Genomic DNA, 27,495 nt, shown 5'->3' on the forward strand with positions numbered 1-27,495 from the left:
CCCACTTCCCTACGGAACTGATAGACTGCATAATTGACAGCATCGCGCATTACTGTGTGTGTTGTATGCGTCTAAGGAAGATCATACTCCATATTGAGTGTACTTTCCTATACATTCTGACACATCCAATTTGTCCTTTTTATACAATAACACCATAGCTATCTGGTAGTTTTTTCTTTTCATGTTATTTTATACCTTACTTGTTGTGTTGTATATTGTGGGTTAGCATCGTTAATTCTGCATGTAACTTTTTGAGTAATCATCATTTTTGTGATTTTTTCTGAATTAATGATAACCTGTGTACATAAACAATCAAGCTAAACTATCCGTTGCTTTCCCATAAATTTTGAAATTTGAACATATTTTATATTTTTAACTAATTTGCATTCTAGTGAGGATTGAATAGCCAAACAATCTAGTTGATCTTTTTCTGTTCGTGTTCTGTTTGCGGATTTATCTGTATCATAAAAGTTAGTCTTGTTATATTTTTATTTCAAGAAAAAATATTCTAACTAAAGTTTTATGTTTTTTGTTATTTATGTATGAATTTTCATATTATGTTATATGTGTGCAACTCTTAACTAATGAATCGTTTTAACAAAAATTATATATGTGTAATGATTTTTAACTGCAGATTGAAGCTCCAGTATGATTGAAGTCACTTGCAACGATCGTCTTGGAAAAAAAGTCAGAATCAAATGCAAGTATCCTTTTGTACCATAAGAATTTTAAATGAGAAATAACTAATATTTTTCTTTTATGTTTTGGATAGTTTAGTAATTCACGTTAATTCATTATAATTCAATTACGCACAGAATTGGATTAATTTTAGATTAAGAATAGAATTGAAAACTTATTTGATTTATTTATATGCATCATAAAGTCAATTGAATTTACCTGAATTACAAACATTAACTATATGATTGTCAGTCTTTTTTGGTTGAGTTTACTGATTGCCCATTTTCTATCAGCTTAGTGAATTTGATTTTTTAGTACTTAGGGTACAGTGAGGTATCAATTGTTAATTGTGCTCTGAATGTGATAACCTTGTTTCTTTTACCTAATGTCATTAATGTAGCAAGGTTATTGCAAATAAACAGGAAAAATGATTATTAGTCCAGAATTTTTCATCTTGGGTTCATAGCTACCTTTGCATTGATTGAAAAGTCCCTCCCCTCCTTTTTAAGACAAAGAATCATAATTAGCTTCTCCTAAGAGAAAGATGTCATCTGTTCTAGAAGATTATCAGAAGAATTATAAAGTGGTATACAGTCAAAAGTCGTTAATTCGGACACCCATAATCCAGAATGATCTATAATCCGGATCTCAAAGCTAAAAACTTTCTGCGCATGCGCCGCGGTGATGCATGCGCGTAAGACCTTTACGACTACACATATGCGTGTGCACAAGCACGGAATACGTTTTCGCGTGCGCGTTTAATGTATAACGGACGGTATAAGCTCTAATTATCTATTTCAGTTAATGTTGATAATTGCATTGTTCCTTAATCTTCGAATTGGATCCGGCTTATTATTTTTTGCAGACTGTAGGAGCAATTTTATAAAAGTAAACTTGAACTTTCGATTATGTCAAATAGAATTTCCGATGCTGGAGCTCCCAAAGGATCTACAAAATGAAAGTATGTTTCGATGTCCATCAAACAAAAAGTGGAATTGCTCCAAAAAATGGATAAAGGCATATATTTTGTTTATCTAACCGTTCCGAAATCTGTTTATCAATTTCACGGGGCGGGGGGACGTCGCGGCGCGCAATGAACTGGAAGTTGATCACTATCGTTATCTTCAGGGCAGATGTTTTTATTTTATTTGGCTTATAATTCGTTACTAAATGTAGTATTTCATCTCGATGTACTCCGTCTTTGATATTTTTTAAATCAAATTCCTCATCATTATAAATATCACGAATACAAATCAAATAGTTTTCTGGTTGCAATTTTCGAATTTCGGTATGCATAATGTATGCTTTACGCATGCACGCGTTGAAAGAAATGTTTAATAAAGTAAACAAATAAATATTAAGCTTTTTTTTTTTTTTTTTTTTGTAAATTTTGATACCCTTTAGATCATAATTGCTCATTATTTAAGAAATTACGGTTTCATATTTTAAATTTTATAATTTCTGCATGCCATCTTAGCAGATTTAAACTGATGATCTATAATCCGGAAAAATCAATATTCCGGAATCACCGAAGTCCCAACGAGTCCGGATTAAAGACTTTTGACTGTATTATACTACTACCAGTTTAATATTGCTTAATCAACAAAATGAGATTGTAGGGCATGAAATGGGATTGCAGCTCATGGCATTAAATGAAAGGTTTATAGTGTAGATGCTGGTTTGAAGGTTTGCATATTTCTTTTCTGAGAGTTATTTGGTTTGGTACTTTTCCGTTTCGCCACCGCAAATCTTGCCAAGCAGACTTTATTGGCGACAGCATACAGTAGACACATAAAAAATGTTAACAAATGTTAGTTTTGAGAATTTTTTATTTTGAAGGCATAAACATTTTAATATCATTTAAAATTTTGTAAAAAGCCAATAAATTTATAAAATGACATTAAGAATTTACTATGCTTTCATAGTTCAACATCTTGATTCGCCAGTTCATATCACGTGACCCCAAGTGATCTCATCTCATGTAAACTACGCTACAAAAATCTTATTCTCTCAGAAATTTTCTACATTAATTTCAAGTTAAATCTTAATTTGGAATACAAGTTAAAATGCAAGAATTATTTCAATTGGTATGAAGAGCTTACTCAGTCAGATGTTATGTAAAATGGCAGTGCTTTACTTCACTAGTGCATTGATGAATTTAACCCTTGACTTTGCTTTTCTATATTTTCGCCTTCGGGTGAGTGGTGTGATTGCATCCTAATTAACTCAATTACTGCGAATGGCCTTAGGTCAGAAAATTGAAGTGTCTGGTAAAAATGATATGCCAGTATTGAAAGTAACAATTAATCTGATAAGAAATGGCTGTGACTTGTTTTGAAAATGAGGCATAAAAGGTTACCAGCGAAGATATTCTGTTTAGCATCACTTGTACCATTACTGGTGACTTTATCGCCTGCGCCGGCAAAATGGAAAAGTATCTTATTTATTAATGCCATGAAGAGCTGAAATTATTGAATAAATTGAATGAAAATATTGACTCCTGCAAATAGGAATGAATTACAGTACATCTGTAATTTAAAAGGATTATATATATATATATATATATATAAACAGTAAAATGATCTTTCTTTTTATGAAGGTATATGTATTGTTTGGGTGTGCCATAGTTCATTTTTTTTTTCCAATATTTATGCATAGGGCCAAGTGGCACCCATTGATCAGAAAGTACTTAATTTTATTATTGCAGTCAGAAGTCCGGACTCATCTTCGGCGATTCCGGATTATCGATTTTTCCGCATTATAGATCATCAGTTTAAATCTGGTAAGATGGCATGAAAAAATTATACAATTAAAAATATGAAGTCATAATTTATGAAATAAAGAGCAATTGCGATCTAAAGGGTATCAAAATTTACAACAAACAAACAAAAAAAAAAAAACTTAATATTTATTTGTTTACGTTATTAAACATTTCTTTCAACGCGTGCATGCGTAAAGCATACATTACGCATAGTCGAAATTACAAAATTGCAACCAAAAAACTATTTTATGCGTATTCGTGATATTTATAATGACGAGGAAATTGATTTAAATCATATTGGAGTACATCGAGATGAAACACTGCATTTAGTAAGGAATTATAAGCCGAATAAAATAAAAACATCTGCCTTGAAAATGAGGATTGTGCTGACAGATCATCTTCCAGTTCATCGCACCGCAACGTTTCCACCCCTCCTTCCGCAGAGCAGCGTAAAATTGATAAACAGATTTCGGAATGGTTAGAGAAACAAATCACCTCTCCGTCACTTTCTTCATGCCTTTATCCATTTTTTTTTTCAGCAATTCCACTTTTTGTTTGAAATATGCTTTCGCCTTGTAGATCCTTTGGCAGCTCCGGAATCGGAAATTCTATTTGACATAATCGAGAGTTCAAGCTTACTTTTATAAAATTGCTCTAACAGTCTGCAAAAAATAATAAGCCGGATTGAATTCGAAGATTAAGGAACAACACAATCTGCAACATTAATTGAAATAGATAATTAGATAATTTTAGCTTAGCTTATACCATCCGTTATACATTAAACGCGCATGTGTAAAGGTATTACGTGCATGCGCAGAAAGTTTGCATCTTTGAGGTCCGGATTATAGATCATTCCGGATTATGGACGTCCGGATTAAAGACTTTTGACTGTATAGCTTTAAATATTATTAAGTTTTTAAAAAGAATTAAAATTTTTAATGTAAATGTTTGTATGAATTTATTAATTTAAAATGATTGTCACATATTTATTGTTTTTGACCACTATAAATTGCTTGGCATGCATGGTATTGAATTACCAACAACGTTTGAAAGAAAGCACATCTGAGTTGCATAATGAGAAAAATTTTTACTTGGATATTTGTGAGTGTCTGCTGCTGCAGAGATAGTGTGTTAGTGATGCTGACTGTCATAATGATGGGACTGAGTTCGAATCCCAAAGAAGGCATGGATGTTTGTAAGCATATAGTGTCTGTGCTGCAAAGAGGAATTCAATATGTTACAAACTGAAAGTGCTCTGGAGGGGTTAATGTGGAAAGGGGGGAACCGTTAGATATCCCCCTCGACCTTGAGTGTTCTATCTTAAAAATTGGGGCAGAATTGCAGTTAATGTTGTAGGATTATACCTGTACAACCAATAGTTAAACTGTTAGTAATTACAATTTTTGTGTCCCACCCATTTCTAACTGTAGCTGTAAGTGTCTATTGGAACTTTGCTGATATTTTGTTTCTTTCTGTAATTGTACATCCTTTGCTATTAGCATTAACATCTTCAGATGGAATCAGAATTGCTTTCCAGTTACTTCTTTCTTTCTTTCTTTCTTTTTTTTTTTTTTTTTTTTTTTAATTTTTATTTCTATCTGGCTAATTTCTGAAATATGTGCAAATGGTTTTTTTTTTTTTTTTTTTCTTTTTTTCTTTTTACTATTTTATAATAGACCAAATTTATATAAAATATTTTTAATTTGGCTTATTAAAATTACATTTGATATATGCCAGAATGAAAGAATTAAACCGATACAACACTGTAATCTCTGAAATTCCAAGAATTGCTGTGCACACTATTATGGTTTCTGATAGTTGCCCTTTTTTTCATAGTAATGAAATCATTATTTATGTGCATTATTATTTACTGAAACCCTGATATATCTTTTTATGCATGGAATATTGCAATTCTTTTCATTACGTAGTGCATGTACAAAGATTTAAGATTTTAATGCATTCCAGCAAGCCTGCCGAGTGATAATTGGCAGCATTTATTACTGTAACATCTCAACTTGCTTTTCTCAAAATGTCACCAGTTTAGAGATAGGGTTTTTGATATGTCCTAATTATCCACATCCCTCTCCCAAAAAGTCACCAATTGTTGATTACTAATTTTTTGCCAAGCTAAGACTTGAAAGTCAGCAGCCATTTTCATAAATGGGACAGCATCATGAATTACATAAAACAGCTACCAATTAATAAAATTAAAAATGCAGGAAACATCCACAATAAAATACATATCTTTTTCCCCCACTTCCTCCCCATGTACACAACCATCTGTTTTACCTCAAAAAAGCATTGCAGAAACTTGGCACTGCATACCATGTTGTTCTACCCATGTATACAGCAATTTATTTTCAGTTAAAAAAAAAACTGTGCAAATTTTTTTGTTCTACACCATTAGGCAAAACATCATATTTTTAAAGAAATGCAATGCTTTTCCTCAACCAGCAAACTCCACAATCTGATTACAGTTCCTTACAAGAAAAATGTGTTTAGTGCAACAAAAACAATCATCAATTACTATCGAATTTAAAGTTGGAAATCCTTGTGCATGCATATACTTGGATTGCCACATAAATACATTTTGACAAGATCACAAGTTACTTATTTTAGCGACGTAGTGTGTTATTTTATGAATAATTATCAAGGGATGCAGGTTATCTGAAAGTAACAAATTTTCTATGTAGTTAATGTTGAATGTATCCAATGAACATCTGCTGTCATGATTCAAATGAAATTGAGCTCTGAAGTGAGAAAAATAGCAATCTGAAATGTCTTATACAGCAAATAGCATTGATACTATCGAATGTTTCTTTTTGGTATGAAGAATTTCATGATATGCTCAAAGATATTTATAAACAGGGCAGGGTCAAATACGGGTTGATCAAAAAGTCAGTATAAATTTGGTAAATGTCCTGGATTTGTACTGTTATCGGGCCATTTTTCTTCGAGGAAATGCGTGAGTCTGGTTTTGTAACTGCTACCATGACGGGTGAAAGGTACGCCGATATGTTACAGAATCACATCGTCCCCAGGCTGGCTGATAAACACCTGCTGGAACATAAGATTTTTATGCAGGATGGCGCTCCACCTCATATTGCGAGATGCTTGAAAGATCTCTTGAGTGCGTCGTTTGGTGATGATCGTGTGCTCAGCCGCCACTTTTGTCATGCTTGGCCTCCCAGGTCCCCAGACCTCAGTCCGTGCGATTATTGGCTGTGGGGTTACCTGAAGTCGCAAGTGTATCGTGATCGACCGACATCTCTAGAGATGCTGAAAGACAACATCCGACGCCAATGCCTCACCATAACTCAGGACATGCTTTACAGTACTTTTCACAACATTATTCCTCGACTACAGCTATTGTTGAGGAATGATGGTAAACATATTGAGCATTTCCTGTAAAGAACATCATCTTTGCTTTGTCTTAATTTGTTATGCTAATTATTGCTTTTCTGATCAGATTATTGCTTTTCTAATAAAACCCCATGTTATTCTAAGTATGTGTGTCAATTTTTACCTCTCTATCTACATTATTCCGTGACTTATTAAGTTTTCAAATTTATACTGACTTTTTGATCACCTAGTATATGAGAATTTCAAAAGCTTTGCTGTGGAACATTTTGGAAAAAAAAAAAAAAAAAAAAAAAATTCTTGTTGTGCCTCGCATTATGGACTACTAAACAGGAAAATTGAAATTTTGCATGTCGTGATTTAATCCAAACGGTAGGAATTAATTCTGCTACTTTAAAACAAATTGTGACTTGTGATTTGATCCAAACAGTAGGCATTAGTTTTGATTTTTTAAAATAAATTGTGACTTGAGATGAAACTTACTTTGTTTATAATCCTAATGTAAAATGGCAGGCATTTGCATGGGTTGGAAACGGTTCATTACAATTGAACAATTACAATTCATTGTAAGGTGTCAAATTTAGTGCAGTGTTTCAGTGTAATATGTATTATAAAATTTATAGTGTATTGAGTGTTTTATATATTGCAGTGTGACTAGGAAAATGTTTAATTACAAAGTTATTTTTGGTATATTTTCGGAATGCAGCAAAATTTATGCAACGGTGAACTTTTAGCATAATGTTATTTATTCAAAAGTAGTATACGCTGTACTGTGTCCTCAAATCTGTTATCTGTATTTTGTGTATTATAAGTACAGCATAAAGTAACCAACATGAATTTCTATGTGTATTTGTGTAATTTGTCTGTAATGTGTAATTTTGCTCTTTATTTAAACGTGTTATTTCAAAACTCTCTTATATAACCAAGTTATGTACTATATCAGCGTGATCCAACCTGTGGCCCGCTTATTCATTTTGTTGGCACCTGCCCTTCTTTACTGGAAAAAAAAAAAAAAATGTTAGTTAAATATTTGGAAAAACAAAAGACCTTTCTTTCTGCTTTAAATAATAAATAACAAATATAATAATTAAATAATAAAAATTATAACTGTCAGACAATAAAATTTGTTGTAATTATTGTAAATTTGTTGTAATAAGGGGAGGCAAAGCCCAGAGACACAGAGAATGTTTTGTGGACAATGTTGATGCTGATTATGGTGGCATTTCATTGTACTGTCAAGTGCACTAAGTGCTGGAAATTGTCTCTAAAGTAGTTTTTTGGGTTGAGGAATAAAATTTTTTGTTTTCCTCAAAAAAAAAAAAAAAAAACATTGGGCATGAGTATCAAGAAAAATTATAAGAAATCCAATTTTTACACAATTTTGCTTTTCTGACAGATTTAACGACCCATCTAATTTAGCTTTAAACTACAAGGCAGAAACTTGACCGCTGCAAATGCATAAGACAGCACTTGACCGATAATTGCTTCTTTCTCCCTTCTTAAAAGGGCAGCTATTTACTCTTTTCACACCTCCTTAAGGGGTGCTTTCTTCTTGGCCTTTTAAAACTGCTAACACTGTGGATGAAATTCTCACTGCTTCTCCTCTGAGTTAACTGATCAACTGACTCCCCAGTATTTGACCTGGTTAATGAGTCCCCCCCACACCCTCCACCTAGACCCGAAGCTTAAGCGACGCCAAGTCATTGACCCTCGCAAGCATTTCTTTTCATTTGCATTGCTTGCACTTTTTAAAATCTAGAATCAAGGAACTCCATGTTTTATTTTCTATTTTAAATTATGATGATGACTATCCTTTCTAAATTGATTCTGGTCCTTAATATTTTGATGTAAATTTTATAATAAAAAAAATCCATCTTGAGTTTTACTTTTTTTCTCATGTGAAGGCATTATTCTTTTGAAGCTTTTTATTTTGGCTTTTCGAAATTTCTACCCTATTTGATGAGCTCCTTTGATGATAAAATTTTAATATAATATGATGATGTGGAGATAAAGACTTTGTGTCTAAGTGCTCCGTAAATTAAATTCCCTTGATGGCAATGTGCCATCACACAATTTCATTCTCACGAAACAGTTTCTAGCAAAGAAAAGTGTCACAGTTCTCAACTATCCCTGCTTATTCATCAGATTTGATAATTACATAATTACAGATTATTTTCTTTTCTCTAAAAGAATGTATTCCAAATGATGAGTCAGAAGCGAACAGCTGTATGAATTTACCAAGCATTTGTATAGACTTACAAAGATTGTACATTCAAGGCTATAATGTAAGAATGTTTTTCAACTTTGGATTTTGTAAAGTTTAGTCTTAAAATTTTATTGGCACCCTATGTAAATGAATGCATTATCATAATAATCCAAATCGGTGATAATTTTGTGCATGAACTTGTACAATCTGTATTTGATTACAATTAGTTCAAAATATTTCCTTAACTATGAAATAGTCCTGATGATACCATTGGAGACTTAAAAAAATTGATCTCAGCACAGACTGGTACAAGGTGGGATAAAATAGTTCTGAAGAAGTGGTAAGTATAATAATTTCTCTCAATGTAAAGAAATGATATGACTGATATATCATTTGAATGTAATTTTGATTTTATGTAATTTGTAAATAAGTTTATGATTATTTACGTTGAAAAAACAATGTGCTATTTTTAAATATTCATCTATGAAAATGAATTAGTTCAGTCAAAAGTCGTTAATTCGGACACTCATAATCTGGAACTCAAAGCTACAAACTTTCTGCGCATGCGTTGCGTTGACGCGTGCGAAGATGCATGTGCACATGCGCCTAATACGTTTACGCATGCACGTTTAATGTATAACGGACGGTATAAGCTAAGCTAAAATTATCTAATTCAGTTAATGTTGCAGATTGCATTGTTCCTTAATCGTCTAATTCGATCCGGCTTATTATTTTTTGCAGACTGTTAGAGCAATTTTATAAAACTAAGCTTGAACTTTCGATTATGTCAAATAGAATTTCCGATATATATTTACTAATATGTAAAGGATCTACAAAGCGAAAGTATGTTTCGAAGTCCATTAAACAAAAAGTGGAATTGCTGAAAAAAAATGGATAAAGGCATACATATCCTTTGTTACTCTAACTATTCCGAAACCTGTTTATCAATTTTACGCTGCTCTGCGGCGGGGGGGAGGGGGGATGCCACAGCGCACAGTGAATTGAAAGTTGATCTGTCAGCACTATCCTTATCTTCAGGGCAGATGTTTTATTATTTGGCTTATAATTCCTTACTAAATGTAGTATTTCATCTCGGTGTACTCCGTCTTTGATATGATTTAAATCAAATTCCTCGTCTTTATAATTCGGTTACGATAGTGAAGAGGTTAATGAAAACGAAAAAATTTCGATTGACAAATTAGTCGGTATTCTCGACACAGCAATTATAGTACTTGAACAGCGGAACTTTGTAACTGAAGAAGAAATTATGTCTGTTTATAGAATTAAAGAGAAAGTATTATCACATAAAACGAAACAACTTAAACAACTTACATTGAAAGAAATGTTTAATAAAGTAAACAAATAAATATTAAGCTTTTTTTTTTTTTTTTTTTTTTAAATCTTTTAGATCATGATTGTTCTTTATTTCATAAATTACGGTTTCATCTTTTTAATTTTATAATTTCTGCATGCCATCTTACCAGATTTAAACTGATGATCTATAATCCAGAAAAATTGATAATCCAGAATCGCCGAAGTCCCGACGAGTCCGGATTAACGACTTTTGACTGTATTACCTAATTAGTCTTTATTTAAGCTAACAAATCTTCTTTTTTAGAGCTATAAAAATTAATTGTATAATTTTTTATCACCTAGCTATTTTATTTGAAATGTTCAAAACTGCAGATATTAAGAACTGTATAGCAACCTTAAAAGTTAACCGAAATTTATAATTTAATTAATGTATGCAACTATAAATGTGCTGTTAATTATTAGTACATTATTAATTTAAGACAAAGATAAATATATTATTATTCTAATGTTACTTTGAAACAGATATCAATATGTTGTGATAATTTCTTTTATTTCCAGGTACACAATTTTCAAGGATAACATTACACTTGAAGATTGTATCCTTTAATGTATTATCTTCATATGTTATTTTAAAGAAATAGCATAAAGGATACATAAAATAAAAGGCAGCACAAGTTGTAGCTGTGGAACTACAATGTAGAAAGCATGTGTCATACATAAGTTAATTTTTTTTTAATAGAATTGTTATGCACAGGTGTATTAATTCTCGGTGACTTTCTTTTGCCAATTTTCTTGAGGGATAGTTGTTATCAAAATTTTTTTATGCTAGTGTTTGTGTTCTAGTTCAAGATCATTCTGGAAACACCGAAGTTAGGATTATCTCGTATCACTTTGCAGTTCCATCAAACACAGCAGTCTTGTATGTTAAAGAACATCTTTTGTCAATCTGTACAATTCTATGATTTTAATAATCTGTATTTTTATTTTGGTTTCCTTTATTTAAATAGTACATCTTCTATTTTAAATATTGTAAAAAGTCATGAAATTCTCAAAATGAAAAGGATGAAGTTTTTAAATGCAAGACTAATTTAGGTCTTGAAAGGATAGCGAGTTTTTTTTTTTTTTTTTGTATGTGTTTTTTTGTGTCAGGATATGTCCTTTCTTTTTGATTAATTAAGAGAACTGGTATGATTTAATCTGAAGTCATGTTTCTGGAGGGGTTAAAACTATTAAAGAAGGAAGCTTTTTTTCATGGTTTTGTGGAATTTTGTAAAAATATTAGAGATGTGAACTTAGATTTGTGGAACTCAGAAGTATATAATATATTGTAGCAAGTTAAATACAAAAGCTGTTTTCAACAACTAAAATTTAAAAAAAAAAAAAAAAGTTTCAAAAAAAGAAATTTGGTTTGTAGTAGTGTAAAAGAGGAGAATTTTCTCTATGATTATCAGCTAAAAACTGTCTTTTAAAAATTTTAAATAAATAAAAGGGGAAAAATAAAATAAAATAAAAATAAAAAATGTGTACTGTACATGACTTCCTTGTATTTGAATATTAAATTATACGCACTCTTCTTTGCATTTCATTTAAAGTTATTTCCTCGAATTTCATTACAGTTATATATCTTATTCAATTAATTCAGTTCTCATTTCACAACAAGGCAAAAATACATAAAACCTTAAAATATCTTACTAAAAAAATTAAAAATTCAGAAATATGAAACACCAATTACAGTTAAAACAATTAAAAAAAAAACAATTTTTACTATTAAGATTAAAGTTTCTGCACGAAGCAACCTATTCAGCCAATGCGCAAGAAGGCAGATTTTTCAATGTGGAAAACTGAAAGTTTACTTTTGGTCCCACTCCAGAAAAAAGACACTGAAGGTACAGAAACTGAATTCACTGTTCTGCTAAATTTAAAATGTAAACGCATATGGCAGCTATGGTTAAAAAAAAAAAAAAAAAAAAAAAAAAAGCCATAGCTGTGCTTGAACAACTCTTATAACTTAACTGTAGAATTGTTGATAGCTCTACAACAGATGCATGTAGATTAACCCTTTCGCAACGAGTTTTTTTTTTTTTTTTTTTTTTTTTTACAACAGAACAATTTTGATAACATAAACTATGAGTAGGGCACTCTAGAATGCTAAAAATTAAGATGTTATATTTTTAGAAAAATTTTGAACACTGATTTAGGATTGGGACATATATGTTCTATCAGTACTGACCCCTGGGACATATGTGTCCCAGTAGTCTTAAATGAGTAATTTTGTAAAGAAAACCAATGATTTTCTAGTCATAAAAATTTAATTGCGAATGGTATGGTTTGAAACAATCAATGCACAATGCGACATTACACATCGTGCACATTATTTTAGTGCGCGATTCCTTCTTTTGTTGTGCACATTTACGGCACCACCGTCGTGTTTTTGTTGTTACTGGCAGATGGTCACCAACATTGAGTAAGCTTCATTATGTTTTGGATGGGCGTCCATTTCCTCTACAGCGTTGATACTGTGCATTGAGCTTTCTGGACGCCATCAAGGCTTCTGCAAGAGGTACAATGAAATCAAGAAGTGGGTTTTTTCGATGTTTGAGTTCGCAGTACGCAATCCATGAGTTGACCACTGCGCTCATCAATAGGCGAAAAAATAATTTTTCACCACTTGCAAGATTTTCGATCTAATTCATAGACGTTTACCATTTGATCTGCAAGGTCTACACCTCCCATGATTTTGTTGTAGAATTCGATTGCCACAGGGCACTCAAATTCTTCTTTGCTTCCATCTTTCATGGTGCGATTTACTTTTGTGTATTTAGCTTCACAACAATTACTTAGCATCATCACTTCCTTTGAATCAAGCCACCTCGCACACAATGTTCCATTTTTAGTTACGAGAAACTAAGCCTCACCCCTTTTGCTTAGTTTTGTTGCAAAATTAGGAACATCTTTGCGTGTCTTGATGCATGTAACAACAGCAGGAAATTTCAGGGTTTCCATCAGGTGCACACTTGTAAAAATTCGGTCAAAGGCAAGCATCACGTCTTTACCTCGGATTGTCTCTGTTAGCTTTGATACTACCCGTTCCTCGAGTGTACCTTGAACTTCACCCGTTTCTTTTCCGGAATGAATGTTCATGTCATATACATATCCTGTTTTTGAATCACATCGCTGCCAAATCTTTATCTCTCTTTTCACAGGTTTCATCGGCATATATTGTTTGAGGGATGAACGTCCCTTAAATTTCGCCATTGATTCATCAATAGCTTGATGTGAGCTTTCGCTTCGGCACTGTTTGAAGGTTTGTTTCAGGCACGAAACAACCTTGTGAATATAATATGTTTTACTTGCATTTTCTGGCTTTTCTGGTGCAGCAAAATATAGTTTCGACGGCAACGTTTTACATCTGTCTCTTGAAATAGCATTTTTTATTGCTACGTTTCCCAAAGAAGGATTAGATGACCAATAATGAGAGAATTTTGGCACCCTATTGTAAGACATGACAAGCATGCATCCAAGGACAAGCATAATTTCAGAGGGGTCTGTAGGGTGAATTTTTTGTCCTAACTTTTCGAGTCGTCGGTTTGTGCATTGAAAGATCCAAATCATAAGACTTTTTGGAAATATCTTGAGGAACACGTCCAATTCGGTAGCTGAACGATTTAATTTGAATAACAAACTAGGCGATGACTCTGCTGGAATTGTCATTCGAGGTTGGAAAGTTGAATCTGCATGAAACCATAAGATTGGTTTGCAGCCTGATGGTATCTCATCAACTGATGAAAGTGATGCCGTATCAGTATCACTCAAAGCATCGCTGTTCTTTGTATTTTTGGGAATGGTATCATGATCGATGAGTACTGCAAATTTGTGTGTTGGATCTTGACAATCGGGATCATTTATTTCATCATCCAAATCAATATCTTGGTCATTTGACTCTTCTAAATTTTTTTTTTATTTCTTCATTAGTAAGTCCCTGGCGTCAAGTCATTTTAGATTGAATTAATATGTGCCTAAATTAAAAATAATAAGCATCTATTTCAAAAGTAACCGAAAAATATAATCTAGAGAAATGATCACATAAGACTGTTGGGACAATGTGTTCCCACTATCCAAGACGAGAGAGACGCATATGTCCCGATAATAAAAACGGAAGTAAAACTTTGCCACTTACCAGTTTATTAGAGGTAATCCGCTTAGTGAGTAACTTATCTGGCCTTAGATTTATGGATAAATCAAAATTTAATCGAAAATAGGCGGTATTTTCCAAAACTAAACTATTTACGTTCGTAGAGTATGGAATGAGCTGCTACAACACTTCAAAAATGCCGGAATTGCATTATGTACGGTAGTGCCATCTATGTTCTGTGAATGAAAATACCTTCAAAAATATTGGCAGGACTGGTGGGAAAGTCTCCCATTAGACAGAGAAGCGTTTCTATCCCAAGAGTATTTTTTGAAATTTGCTTGGGACGTATGTGTCCTGTTAGGCGCGAAAGGGTTAACTAAAGGCGTAAAAACTTTAACTGGAAGGTAAAATAACATAATTCAATCATTTTCAAAGCAAAACATGCACAATTTACCAATATATAAGAATTAAAAAAAAAAAAAAACTAAGCTCACGGAGCTGATTAACAGAGTGTGTGTGTATATATATATACATTTATTTATATACTTTCGGTGTGGTTGATACAAGTTGTAGCAGTCCTATACACAAAATTTTAATGTTCTGGAGCTACTCGTTTTTGAGTTATGCTATGTACGCGCATACATACGGACGTCACGAAAAAATCTCTACTGAATCCATTTTAAATCTTTTTTGCAACTTGCTTTGGGGGAAATAGTCGTTTATTCTGTCCTTATGTACAGATGTCATGCAAAAGCATCGTTAAATTGCATTCGATTGCAGTCAAAATGGATATTTTCCTTGAAATATGATATCCGAAAATGTTCATGTTGCAATACTTCCTTTACTTCGTACAAGGAAGTAAAAAGAGAGGGAGTTGACTTTTTGACATGTGACATGCTCCTAAATACTTCAATTATTATTATTATTATTATTATTTTAATATTGCACTGTGTTCTTGGGAAATCTAAATTAGTTTCATTTGGACGGAAATGAATATTGATTGTAGCCAACACATATTTTGTGATGCACTGCACTCAATAATTTGTGATAGTAATAGCAATTTAACTATTGTATAATAAATTTACATATGAAATGAAGTTACATTTGTTCATATGAAATGAAGCTCCATTTCATGCCACTGTATTCAGATGATTTACAGAATTTCTTAGAGGTTGAAATTCTTTCCTGGATGAAGAACACACAAAATGACCTTTGTCAGCTGTAATCCCAAAAAATCTATCTGCCGTACGTAAAATGATAATCAGCAATAATCGTACTTAGCAAATGATGCAGAAGAAACTTAACATGTAATCTGAAGCTATACGTGAAGAACTGCATATGAAAAAAATTAGTTTTTTTATTGATTCCCCCCATATTATTAATAGACCACTAAGACATGGAGCTTAATTACTTAATGATGGTACATACCACATTATTCCTAAAAATCTCTTGTTTCCAGTTTTTTGGTGTTCCAACATGCCAAAAAAGTAAAGCTGCGTTCACACCAACGCGATCACGCGTTAACCAATTAGAAGCAAGTTCAGAGGCGGCATTTGCCGGATGGCCGGCAGTAAGTTGACTCAACTTCAACTTTTTGATGCTTGACTCGTCAGTTTCAGTAACTTGTTTAAAACGTCCAGTTTATGCCATGGTTTTTAATTGATTGCACTTTCAAAAATTCTTCTTGATGGGGGGGGGGGGGGAAGTCAAGTGGACTAATCTTAATAAAAATTTCAGATTAAATAAAAAAAAAAAGGCATATGCTAATAGAATAAATAGCTTTATAAATTATTTAAAGGAAAATTCTCAAGATTATTAGTTGTAATAAACCTTAAGAATCAACCACAAATGATATATGGTTGATAATTTTTACAGAATAATCGGAAGCGAGATTATTCTGTAATTGTATGAGAAAATGGTGATGGATTTGGAAATCCCAGATTCTGAATTTTTCTTAAAATATATCTACATTAGTTTAACGTTGATCTTGTTGCCTAGTGGATAAAACGTTGGCTTCTTGAGTCAAAGTTTTTGCATTCAAGCGTCACTAGAGGGGTTTTGTAATGGAATTGGTATTTTTAAAAATATATTTACAGAAAATATTATGGCTAGTTTCAGAGTAGACCAGATGCTTGTTCAGTTTCCTGAGCATGAAGTGTGAAAACGGTGCTTACCTGCAAGGTACCTTAGCGCAGAGGTTAACACGAGTAACAAATTCAGCTTTAACTAGGGGCTTGTATTGGGGGTTTGAGCCTTGCTTTTTCCTACCTTTGATGATAAAACGATTATACTTTTTTTTATTTAATCTGCCACGACCCTTTTTCGGGGGGGGGGGGTGACACAAGAAACTTGCACTTATTTTTCATTTCATTCATCATTCAAACAAACCTAATTTTCACTCGTCATTGTGTGCATTATCCTTCTTTTGACAATGAGCCTTTGGTATAATTAATAAGATCTGACTGCTATGATCTGATTCTATTTCAGCTTACATGAGAGTAGCAAAAGCGATACTGGTATTAGTATAAAGTTGCTGTTTCATCTAATTAAAAAAATTAGTGAGTTCTGAATTTTAAATGAGTGATGACGAGTAAACCATTTGTTTAAAAAAATTAAGAAAACTGTTATTTATACAGAAAAGAAACTTGCTAGTATGTAACTGATTTCATGAAATACTTCTATGCATTTTAATGGCTTTTTGTTTGTTTTTCTTAACATGCATGACACTTTTTGACAGTTTTAATCTTGGTGATAATTTTTAATTTAAAAAACTTTAGCATGAGATTTAGCAAATTTGCTAATTGTGGAATTCAATTTTTAATACACAAAAAGAAGTATTATATAAAATGCAGTTACTTCAACGAGTTTTAGATAAAAGTGACCTTATAAAATAAACCTTTAGATAGTGGCTGTTCATTAATATATGAATGAGTAATTGAGGTAATTACTGTTACATTTAAGGTAAAAAATATGTACATAAAGCAGGAACTAAAACATTTTTTTTAATTGATGTTGTTTAATAACTTAAAAATAACTGCTTTTTTGTAAGTGTGATATGTAATTTAGTAATGCTGTAAAGCCTGCATATATTTAAACAAAATATACTTTTTTATTGTATTATTTAAACCAATTAAGGGAAGTTTATTTAATGAGGCATTTAAAGGAAGTTCATGCATCATGCAAAAATATTTATGGTATTCTACCACATGAAAAATTTACTCTCCAAAATAGAATCATGCATTTAGGATTTTTTTAATTATCATTCAACAAAATTCATAAATAAATTAAAGTAGATATATACAGCGTTTGGTATATACAACAATCCTTTTCTGAGATATCCTTATTCCTATAGTCCAAACGATTCTTTTCTGGGATATTCTGACAAAAATTAGTGTTCTGCTTTTGAATAAATAGTTCAGTGAGTGCTATAAATTCATTGAATTGATGAGGTGTCATGCGAAAGTACTTAAAAGAAATTTCATTTCGTTCATGTGCAATTCTTTAATTAAATTATTTGCATCTCCTTACTGCAGTCAACTCTCACATATTATATAAACCACTGCATTCTGCTTCTCTTACACAAAGCAAGTAAAATAAGTTTTAATCGAGCAGAAATAAAATCCATTTTAATTAAAAAAATGTAATCGTAAAAAGTCAAAATACCACACAATTTCACGTTTTTCTCAAAGTTTCCGATATGAAGCGCAGTCTAGTGCGAGCATATGACAACTTTTAAAGCGAAAGTTGCCGGGCTCGTGTGAACGTACACGGAAAGCCTTTTTTTTTTTTTTTTTTTAAGCTTTGATGCTTGTCTCCCCAACGGACCAGTGTGAATGCAGCTGAAAGGTCTTTGAAGAAGACTTGATCAAAAATGATGATAAAACAATGTTTAATGAAAAAGTAATGCATACCATTTTCTGAAGTGCAGGATTTGGTAAAAACCATCATATTCAAGAGACAGAAAACAGTTACAGCTAATTAGTTCACCACCAAATGTGTGCCTTCTGGAAATTCTTTAGCAAATGAAAGTTAAGGGACTTGTGACACATGATGTGTGCCATGATAATGCATCTTCTCAGTCACCAAATTGACAGTTCAGTTTCTTGAACAAAACTCATTAAAAATACAGATCCCTTCTGATATTTGGCTTTTTTATTTTTTTTTTTAATTTAAAATAAATTTATGTGGTCGTTGTTTTCATTCCAAAGCTGAGATTGATAAGGCTACAAAAGCTTATATTCGTCTATTCCAAGAAATTCTTGACTTGAACCATTTAATCTGTGGAAAATTTGCCAACAAAAATGCATTAATATTGGAGAAAATTACGTTGAATACTCCTAAAATTTAGTAAATTTAACTTGTGCCATTTAACTGTATCTAAAAAATTTCAGAGTGACCCTCGCATAAGTTTGATTTCTCCATAGAAGAATACATTAGATCAAGGAATACTTTAAGAAAATTAAATTATTTAAAAAGTTCACTTAACTGAAAATTGAGGATGTAAGTCAAGTAAGAAGAGATTATTAGTAATTTTTCCCCTTCATAAAAATTGTATTATTTTTTCATGGATCCTTTTATCATATTTTTATTATGTTAAAATTATAATTTTACTGTCTATTTTGCCTTTATTTATGATGGTGAAAAAGCTCTGTAATTCATGCTTATCAATATATTTTGTTCGTTTAAAATGTATTTTGAAATACTGTGTTTAGTGTGTTTCAAAATAGAACAAGCTTTGCAGCTTGCAGAATTATTTTGGTAGTTTTTTTATTTTTATGGTTCTTGGTGTAATAGCCATGTTATTAATGGTCTGCACCTAAACAGCAACCTTGCCAGGAGCTGTTCTCATGATGGGTAGATTATAAGGCTTAGGACTATTAGATATTTTGTTATGGAGTTCTGGGTAACCATTTTGATGCAGTCCATCAACAAAATGTACCTCTTAGTATTGCTTAAGTAATGGGGCCAAAGGTACCGATTATTTTATGCAATAAAAAATATGTGCTATGCCACCTGATTAGGAAAAGACAAAAGTTTCTCTATTCAATGGGCTATTTGAACGTAACTGTTCCTTTTTGTTTTGTCAAACAAAGTTAATAAAAATATAGTGTTGTGCCACCAGTATCCCAGGCCAGTCTGGTTCTTGAGACATATTGCTGTGGAATACCATTCAAGATATTATACTATCAGAGATATATTTTCAACCATCCATACTGATAATATTAGACGATACAAAAGTTCTGCTTATTTTGTAGCTAAAAAAGAAAAGCACAAAACAGAAAAAATAAAATATTTACGATTTTATTTAATTGTTAGCATTACATACGACCTCTAGCCATCTGACTAGCAGCAAGTTTATGCCACAACGGTAAAAAAGGTTTTGATGCTGCAGAACATCGAAGATTTAGAGTAAAGGTGTTCTGCAGGATCAAATTAAATTGTAATTTGTAGGCGCAATGTTTGGGGGAATACCATAGGTGAGTTAACATTTGTCAGACAAAATCCAGTAATTTTTGCTTTGTGATTAAATGAGCATATGACCTGGCATAATCATGTTGAAAGATAATGCCTATCCAGCTAGTGAGTATTAGCTGCTTAAATGTTAATTCTGTTGTCAGGCTGTCCAGCTGTAGATAATAGAGATCAGCCTAGATTTTTTGGTGACATCTTTGTTGATTATTCCTTTGACATCTCACCAAGTACTTAATATTTTATAGGAATACAGTCCTTCTTTTAAAGTTGATGGCATAATTCTGCAGCAAAATACACTGCCCCTCAATGCTTAACATTACGGTATATTTGTTTCTCATGATCCATTATAATTCTACAAAAAAGTTTTTACTTCTCTAATTAGAAACCATAGGTACTGGAACTCTCATTAATGTAAGTCTAAAATTCTGTTCTCTTGCCCCACTAGTGCATAAATGGTTATAACTGCTGAATACTAAGAGTTTGACCAGGGCTTGAATCAAGATGAAGTGGGCTTGCTGCATAGTTGGTTTTTGTGGTTTTCTCAGTGTGTAGCATAAATATAAACCAGTTTCTCTTTGAAAATTCTCTATAAAGGCATCTCTTCTGTAGTATGTAATTCATATTTTATTCACTTCAAATCTTCATCAGAAACCAGGGATAGATATCCAGAATATTTTTAATCGGCACACATTCTGTTTCTACTCTGGATGAAACTACTAGTAACTTTGCTATCATCAACTGTATCCTTTCTGTATACCTGAGAAATGCTGTGACAAGCTTGGCTTGCAATATTACCTTTTAAGAGCTCATGCAGCAATGTCGGAGGTACTTCTTGTGTTCAAATTTAAGTCGTTAATCATTTTAAATTGTTAACTGCATGAGTTTTCTGATGAACTCAGTGTCTGTATATACTATATTGCCCAGTATATAACATGTTGGCATGAAACTGTGTTACTTTGAAGTATGTTAACTTATGCGAGATGCACATGTAGAATATTTGGTCAGCAAGCTTTCATATTTTCCCTCTGCTGTAGAATATTTTTCTATTGTAAGAAATGAGTGAATGAAATTATCCTCTTTTTTCAAACATTCTATATTTGGTTAATGTTTAAATGCAATTAAATTCTATAAATTTCTTAAAACTGAACTTCTAACATCATTATATTTGATTAATGTCTTGTGTCTGAGACATCTAAAAGTATGTCAAAATATAGTCAAACGTATATTTATTTATAATTCCTTTAACTCATTTGAAGATGAAATACATGATGGCATGAATTTGGAGCTGTATTATCAATGAAATTTTGAAGATGATTTTTATGGAAAAGCAGGCAAGATTTGATGCAAAAGGATCCCATATTTAATCATTTCTTCTGTTTATTACATAGAAACTCATGTGTTCCAAAATCTGTACATTCATTTTATGTAAATGTATGTCTGTTAATAAATTTTTTATTCTTGTAAAATGCAAATTGAAATTTTTGTATTTGTCTTTGATGTTAGAAATTATGTGACAGTAGACAGTTCATTTCTTTTTAGATGCAAAATAATTATAGGATTTTTTTAAATGGCTGATGATAAAAATATTGTAAATAAAGTGAGGAATTAATAATAAACCAAATAAAAATTAAGATAAATATATTGTAGAAATTAAGCAAGATTAGAACAGTTTAAGGCAATTAATTATATCTAGACTTATAATACAAGAAAATTAAATAATTTGATGAGCAGTGTACTTGAGACTACAAAGCTTAATTTTACAAACATGATTGCTGTTGCTCACTGGTGGGAACTGAAGAGATCTTGAGTAGCATTGAAAAAATAGAAGGCAGAAGAAGGTTGGAAATTTTGGCTGTCTAACACTTTTGAAAGGTTTATTTGAGTATAAAAACATAACAGTCACACATTTTTTGAAATCTTTCGACATCATATCAACTGACCATTTGCATATGTTGACCCAAGCTGCTTGTAATTTGATTTATTTATTCTGTGAGATCAAAACGTAAAAATTCTGAAAATATTGTCACAAGACCAATTATTTAACCAGTAATGGAAATGCTTGCAATTTTAAATCAAGTAACTTGATTATCAGAGATGCAGAAAATGTGAAGAATCTTTAATAAACAATATAGATAGGTTTATAAAATGAAAAGCATTTTAAATTCAATATATACAAATAAAATGCTTAAAATGTCATTAAGAAAGACTTTTTTTAAAGTATTTAATTATGGAATACATATGTAACTATGTAAAAAGCAACTAAGTAACCTGTGTACATGCTTTTAAAATGCTATATTTTATTTTTATGTACTATCGATTAGTTTTATGGGCCATTATTTGTTTAGCTTAACATTTTCCTTAATTTGATAATTTTTTGCTTTTAATTAATTTTTTAGAATTTAATAGGAATAATATAGTCAAACATGTGTAGTAAAATTCATTATTAAAAGGTACAAAGATTCAGATATTTGCACTAAGTATAATTTAATAAATTTGATACGAGTTAAATGGCATTTTTACAGGTCTTAACATTTAAAATTCATCTAACAGCAATATTTGTTTTCAGGATATGAATCTTGACTGCTGCACCATAATTGCTTCGTTTATACATGCAAATTCATCTAATTATTTCATACTGAAAATATTAAATTAATTTTTCATATAAACAATTATAACTTTATTGAACTTTGAAATTATTTATTTACTTTTATTCCAAAACTTCTTTTTATTTTATAATAATATAAGTGAGCATTGTATAACTTTTAAAAACTTCGATATTTTAACTGATAGATAATGAGAAGAGTATTTTGAACTCTTTAATAAAATGAGAATGTTTTTACTGATATAAAGCATTTCAAGAATGATTCATTTGTAAGATTTTATTCCATAGAATTAATTTCTAAACTTGATTTAGTTTGAAAGTGATGACAAACTGATTAATTTTGGGTGCATTGTAAAAACTAAGCTTATATTTATTACATATTTTGTTTGTAAATGTATGCAAAGGGGAGGGGATAAAATTATAAAAAATGAAAATACATTATTTTTAAGCTAAACTGAAGTATTAATTTTTTTAACAAATTTATTATAGTTATATTAAGTATTTTAATGGAAGCAAGGCATGAAAAATTCAGTTTGTGAAATATTGTGCTTTCTTAAAAAGTATAAACTTTGATTTTAAAGAAAGAGTCCTGGCTATTAATTCAAGGGAAATTAAAAGTTATGCAACTACCATCTGTAATTTCAAATAGTAGACTGAATAAACTTCTAATTGTAATGTTACATGTTATTGACAGACAGTGAGTGCAGATTTGAATAAAAGGATTTGTTGGTCTATGTAATTCAGTCATACAAACAAATTTTGGATACCATGTGGTAACAAAATGAGGTTCACTGGTGTGTTGTATTCCTTACTGGAAATACAGTTTTTTATAAGATGGAGAGAGAATAATCTTTTTGAAGCATGGAGAAAGGCTGTTTTGAATTCTTAACAGAAATACTTTGCAAAATGTCTTGTACTGTAATAATGTAATCATATCATCCTGCACTTGCAGTACAGTTACTCAAATAGGTTAATCTAAAGCAGTAGTCTATTTGAGTTAAGATTAATAAACAGAAAAAAGTTCTAGAACATGCCTTATAAATTGACACTGAAATGAGGCATACTGATTTTTTTTTCAGCTATTTCATAGGACAAATGTAATTTTCAGATCCCCTTCTGTTATGTAATATAAAGGATACTTAATAATATGAAGGATTTCTGTTGTAATCTAAATTTAGTTTAAGGAGAAGCATATCAATTTGAAACTTTTAAATTAATCAAAATTCTTCTTCAGATTGGAAATAATTTTAAAACCTTTCAGTTATATCGGACATAAGTTTCTCTTCATTAAAACAAAAGTACTCTGCAACAGAATATTCTTCCTAAAAGAATGGTGTATATATATATATAATACATACAATACATTCTTTCACTCAAACGTATTGAATACTGAATTCAATGTACTTTATTATAATAAGCCCACATTTTAGACAAAACACCTATTATCTTTACAGGTATATCCTTTAGTATTTCAGTTGTAACAAATATATTTAACATATTTAATTACATAATGTGATATAAGAAGCAAATAATCTCTAACATATATAGATACTTAGTTTGGGATATTACATAAGAAAAGTACATTGTATTGACATAATTACTTCCTGAAATAATACAAGCAAATAACCTGTAACGATTATAAATATATCTGTTGGGATTTTACATGAGAAAAACATGTTCTTTTTACATAATTACTTGCTGTAATATTACATACAAATAATCTGTAACCATTACAGATATATCGTTTCAGATTTTACATGAAAAAAATATGTTCTCCTTACATAATTATTTGCTGTAATATGACAAGGAAATGATCTATAACCATTACAAGCATAATCGTTGTAAAGTTACAAAGAATGCACCTGTTACTGTTACTCAAACAACCCATGGCATCCCCGTTTCCATGAGTTTTTTTTAGTTACGTTACAGAATTTTTTTTACAGTGTGATCTGCCTTAGCGACATTTGACGAATTTTCACAACTTTGTGGCTTTTCGGTAAAACACGTTTTGAAACTTTAAAGCAGTGGTCTCAAACTGTCGGCCCTCTAAGCAATTTTACACAAGCCGAGAATGTATTTTAATTATATACCTGTTGTAAATAAGTACCAAATGTGTGCAGATGGATATGGGTATTAAAATAATAACTAAAACAATAAACTTCAGCCGAGAACGAGTAAAGTTTGAATCACTAAGTTCGTTGCATTGCTTGAAGAAATTGGAATTGAGTTACAGAGAAATTATTTTGTATAATGAGGGGAAGCAGTTATGTCGACGAGCTGTATTAAAACAGTTTTCAATTTAATGAATAAAATCAAAATTTTTCTGACATAAAAATGAATACATAAATAAATTAAAATGTAGACAAGCTACATAATGATACATGGATAACAGATTTCTTATTAACTCTGTCTAGAGACATTAGGTATTTTTTGAAAGCAGGAGACTTGAAAAATGAGCAACGCCCTCGCCGGGAATCGAACCACGAACCTCTGGAATGCGCGTTCAGCTTGCAAACCACTACACTGAGAAGGCGGGAGAAATACCTTATATGCTGCCACTTTTAAAGGGCGACTGAGGATTTTAAGGGACTCGGTCGCCAAATCCTGGGTGTGGAGAATTGTAATCCACCACCCTTTTAGTTCAGGCGCCACTGTATATATTATGTATTTTTTGGGGAGCAGGAGACTTGAAACATGAGCAACGCACTCGCCGGGAATCAAACCACGGACCTCTGGAATACGCACCCAGCATGCGAACCACTACACTACGAATGCATGCTAAGAAGGCGGGAGAAATACCTTATAACCGGACATTTATATATTCTCAATAAAGGGCTGTAAGGAAGGAATAAATTCAACATTCACATGTATGCTTGTATTAAACCTTTTAAAGTTAAACTGAAATTAAGGCGAACACAGCTTGAATAAAAATATTTCATTTCCTTCCACCTTAAATCCTACTCAATTATTTCAAATGAAATCTCAATAATGTGTAAGAAAACTAGCTTATTACAACAAAAATTTAAAGAAAGGTGTTGCCTCCTATGCGGCAATAAAAGTTATGTATAGCACATTGTTTCTGCGCAACTTCAAAGTTATGTATAGCGCATTGTTTTTGCGCAATGTCAGTTAAGATCCGAACTCCTACCGTAGCATACATGTTTTTGATCCCCTATGGTCGAGAATTCTGCATTTTCGATTTTGATTTTTAGTTGTGATACAGTCCAAAAAAATAAAATTGGTTGTTGTTATAAAGTTGTCTTTAATATATAGTAGAACCAGCGACCTCAGAACATTTGGTCCGTCAAGCCGGAGTTAATTAGAATAAAAAAAATGGCTAATGAAGACATACAGTGTCTCACAAAAGTGATGGGACACTTGTGCTTTACAAAAGGAAACTGTAGTAAAATAAATTTAAAAAACATGTAAAAATTTTTTGTGGCTGTGTTTCATACTTAAATTTAGTAACAATTATTACATAACATACATTTTCTCAAAATATTAAAATATTAATTTAATAAAAATACAATTGTTTAGAACGCAGCAAAAAATTGCTCACATAAGTGATAGGACATTTACTCTTCCATCAAATATTTATCCAAAAATTTTACTTTTTAAAAGGTTTTAATATTCTGTTGGATTTCCTTTTACTTTTAAAACATGATTTAATCTTCTTGGGATGGATTCGACTAATTTTTTTGTGATTTCTGGAATGATTTTACCCCATTCTTCTTGAAGCACAAATTTTAGTTGTTTTGAAGAAATGGTGTGTTTGCAAATTCTTGATTCCAAATCTTGCCAAATATTCTCTATGGGATTTAAGTCTGGAGATTGTGGTGGTGTTTTTATTAATTCAGGACAGTTATACAGCAGCCAGAGTCTAACGTTCAAAGCAGTGTGCTTGGGGTCATTGTCCTGGCAGAATTTAAAATCGTTATGAAGGTTCAATTTTCGTGCTGAAGATTTCAAAATGATTCTACTATATATTAAAGACAACTTTATAACAACAACCAATTTTATTTTTTTGGACTGTATCACAACTAAAAATCAAAATCGAAAATGCAGAATTCTCGACCATAGGGGATCAAAAACATGTATGCTACGGTAGGAGTTCGGATCTTAACTGACATTGCGCAAAAACAATGCGCTATACATAACTTTGAAGTTGCGCAGAAACAATGTGCTATACATAACTTTTATTGCCGCATAGGAGGCAACACCTTTCTTTAAATTTTTGTTGTAATAAGCTAGTTTTCTTACACATTATTGAGATTTCATTTGAAATAATTGAGTAGGATTTAAGGTGGAAGGAAATGAAATATTTTTATTCAAGCTGTGTTCGCCTTAATTTCAGTTTAACTTTAAAAGGTTTAATACAAGCATACATGTGAATGTTGAATTTATTCCTTCCTTACAGCCCTTTATTGAGAATATATAAATGTCCGGTTATAAGGTATTTCTCCCGCCTTCTTAGCATGCATTCGTAGTGTAGTGGTTCGCATGCTGGGTGCGTATTCCAGAGGTCCGTGGTTTGATTCCCGGCGAGTGCGTTGCTCATGTTTCAAGTCTCCTGCTCCCCAAAAAATACATAATATATACAGTGGCGCCTGAACTAAAAGGGTGGTGGATTACAATTCTCCACACCCAGGATTTGGCGACCGAGTCCCTTAAAATCCTCAGTCGCCCTTTAAAAGTGGCAGCATATAAGGTATTTCTCCCGCCTTCTCAGTGTAGTGGTTTGCAAGCTGAACGCGCATTCCAGAGGTTCGTGATTTATCCTTTTGATTTAAAATGTCAATATACTTGTACTGATCCATTATACTGTCAATAAAAACAAGATTACCAACTCCAGCGGGCGACATACACCCCCATACCATAACTCATCCTCCACCATGTTTTACTGTTGGCACCAAATTCTGTTTGCGAAATTCTTCCCTTGGTTTTCTTCACACCAAGATTCTACCATCAGA

At 31.7% G+C, this 27,495-nt stretch overlaps 1 protein-coding gene across 1 annotated transcript in view; it reads left to right on the top strand.

Annotated features, from left to right (window-relative positions):
- The window catches only part of ubl (Ubiquitin-like protein 5), a 35,511-nt gene extending 14,116 nt beyond the window's left edge, over positions 1–21,395 (top strand). Inside the window, exons 2-5 of the mRNA XM_085819830.1 lie at positions 635–704; positions 9,262–9,345; positions 10,878–10,915; positions 21,180–21,395. Coding sequence (XP_085675956.1) covers positions 649–704; positions 9,262–9,345; positions 10,878–10,915; positions 21,180–21,223 — 222 coding nt within the window. The 5' untranslated portion in view covers positions 635–648 and the 3' untranslated portion in view covers positions 21,224–21,395. The remainder of the gene's footprint in view (positions 1–634; positions 705–9,261; positions 9,346–10,877; positions 10,916–21,179) is intronic.
- The last annotated feature ends 6,100 nt before the right edge of the window (positions 21,396–27,495 follow it).

This window comes from Stegodyphus dumicola, chromosome 7 (genome assembly GCF_044657685.1).
Source record: "Stegodyphus dumicola isolate Sdum_Otavi_A_Nest chromosome 7, ASM4465768v1".
Classification (NCBI taxonomy): domain Eukaryota; kingdom Metazoa; phylum Arthropoda; class Arachnida; order Araneae; family Eresidae; genus Stegodyphus; species Stegodyphus dumicola.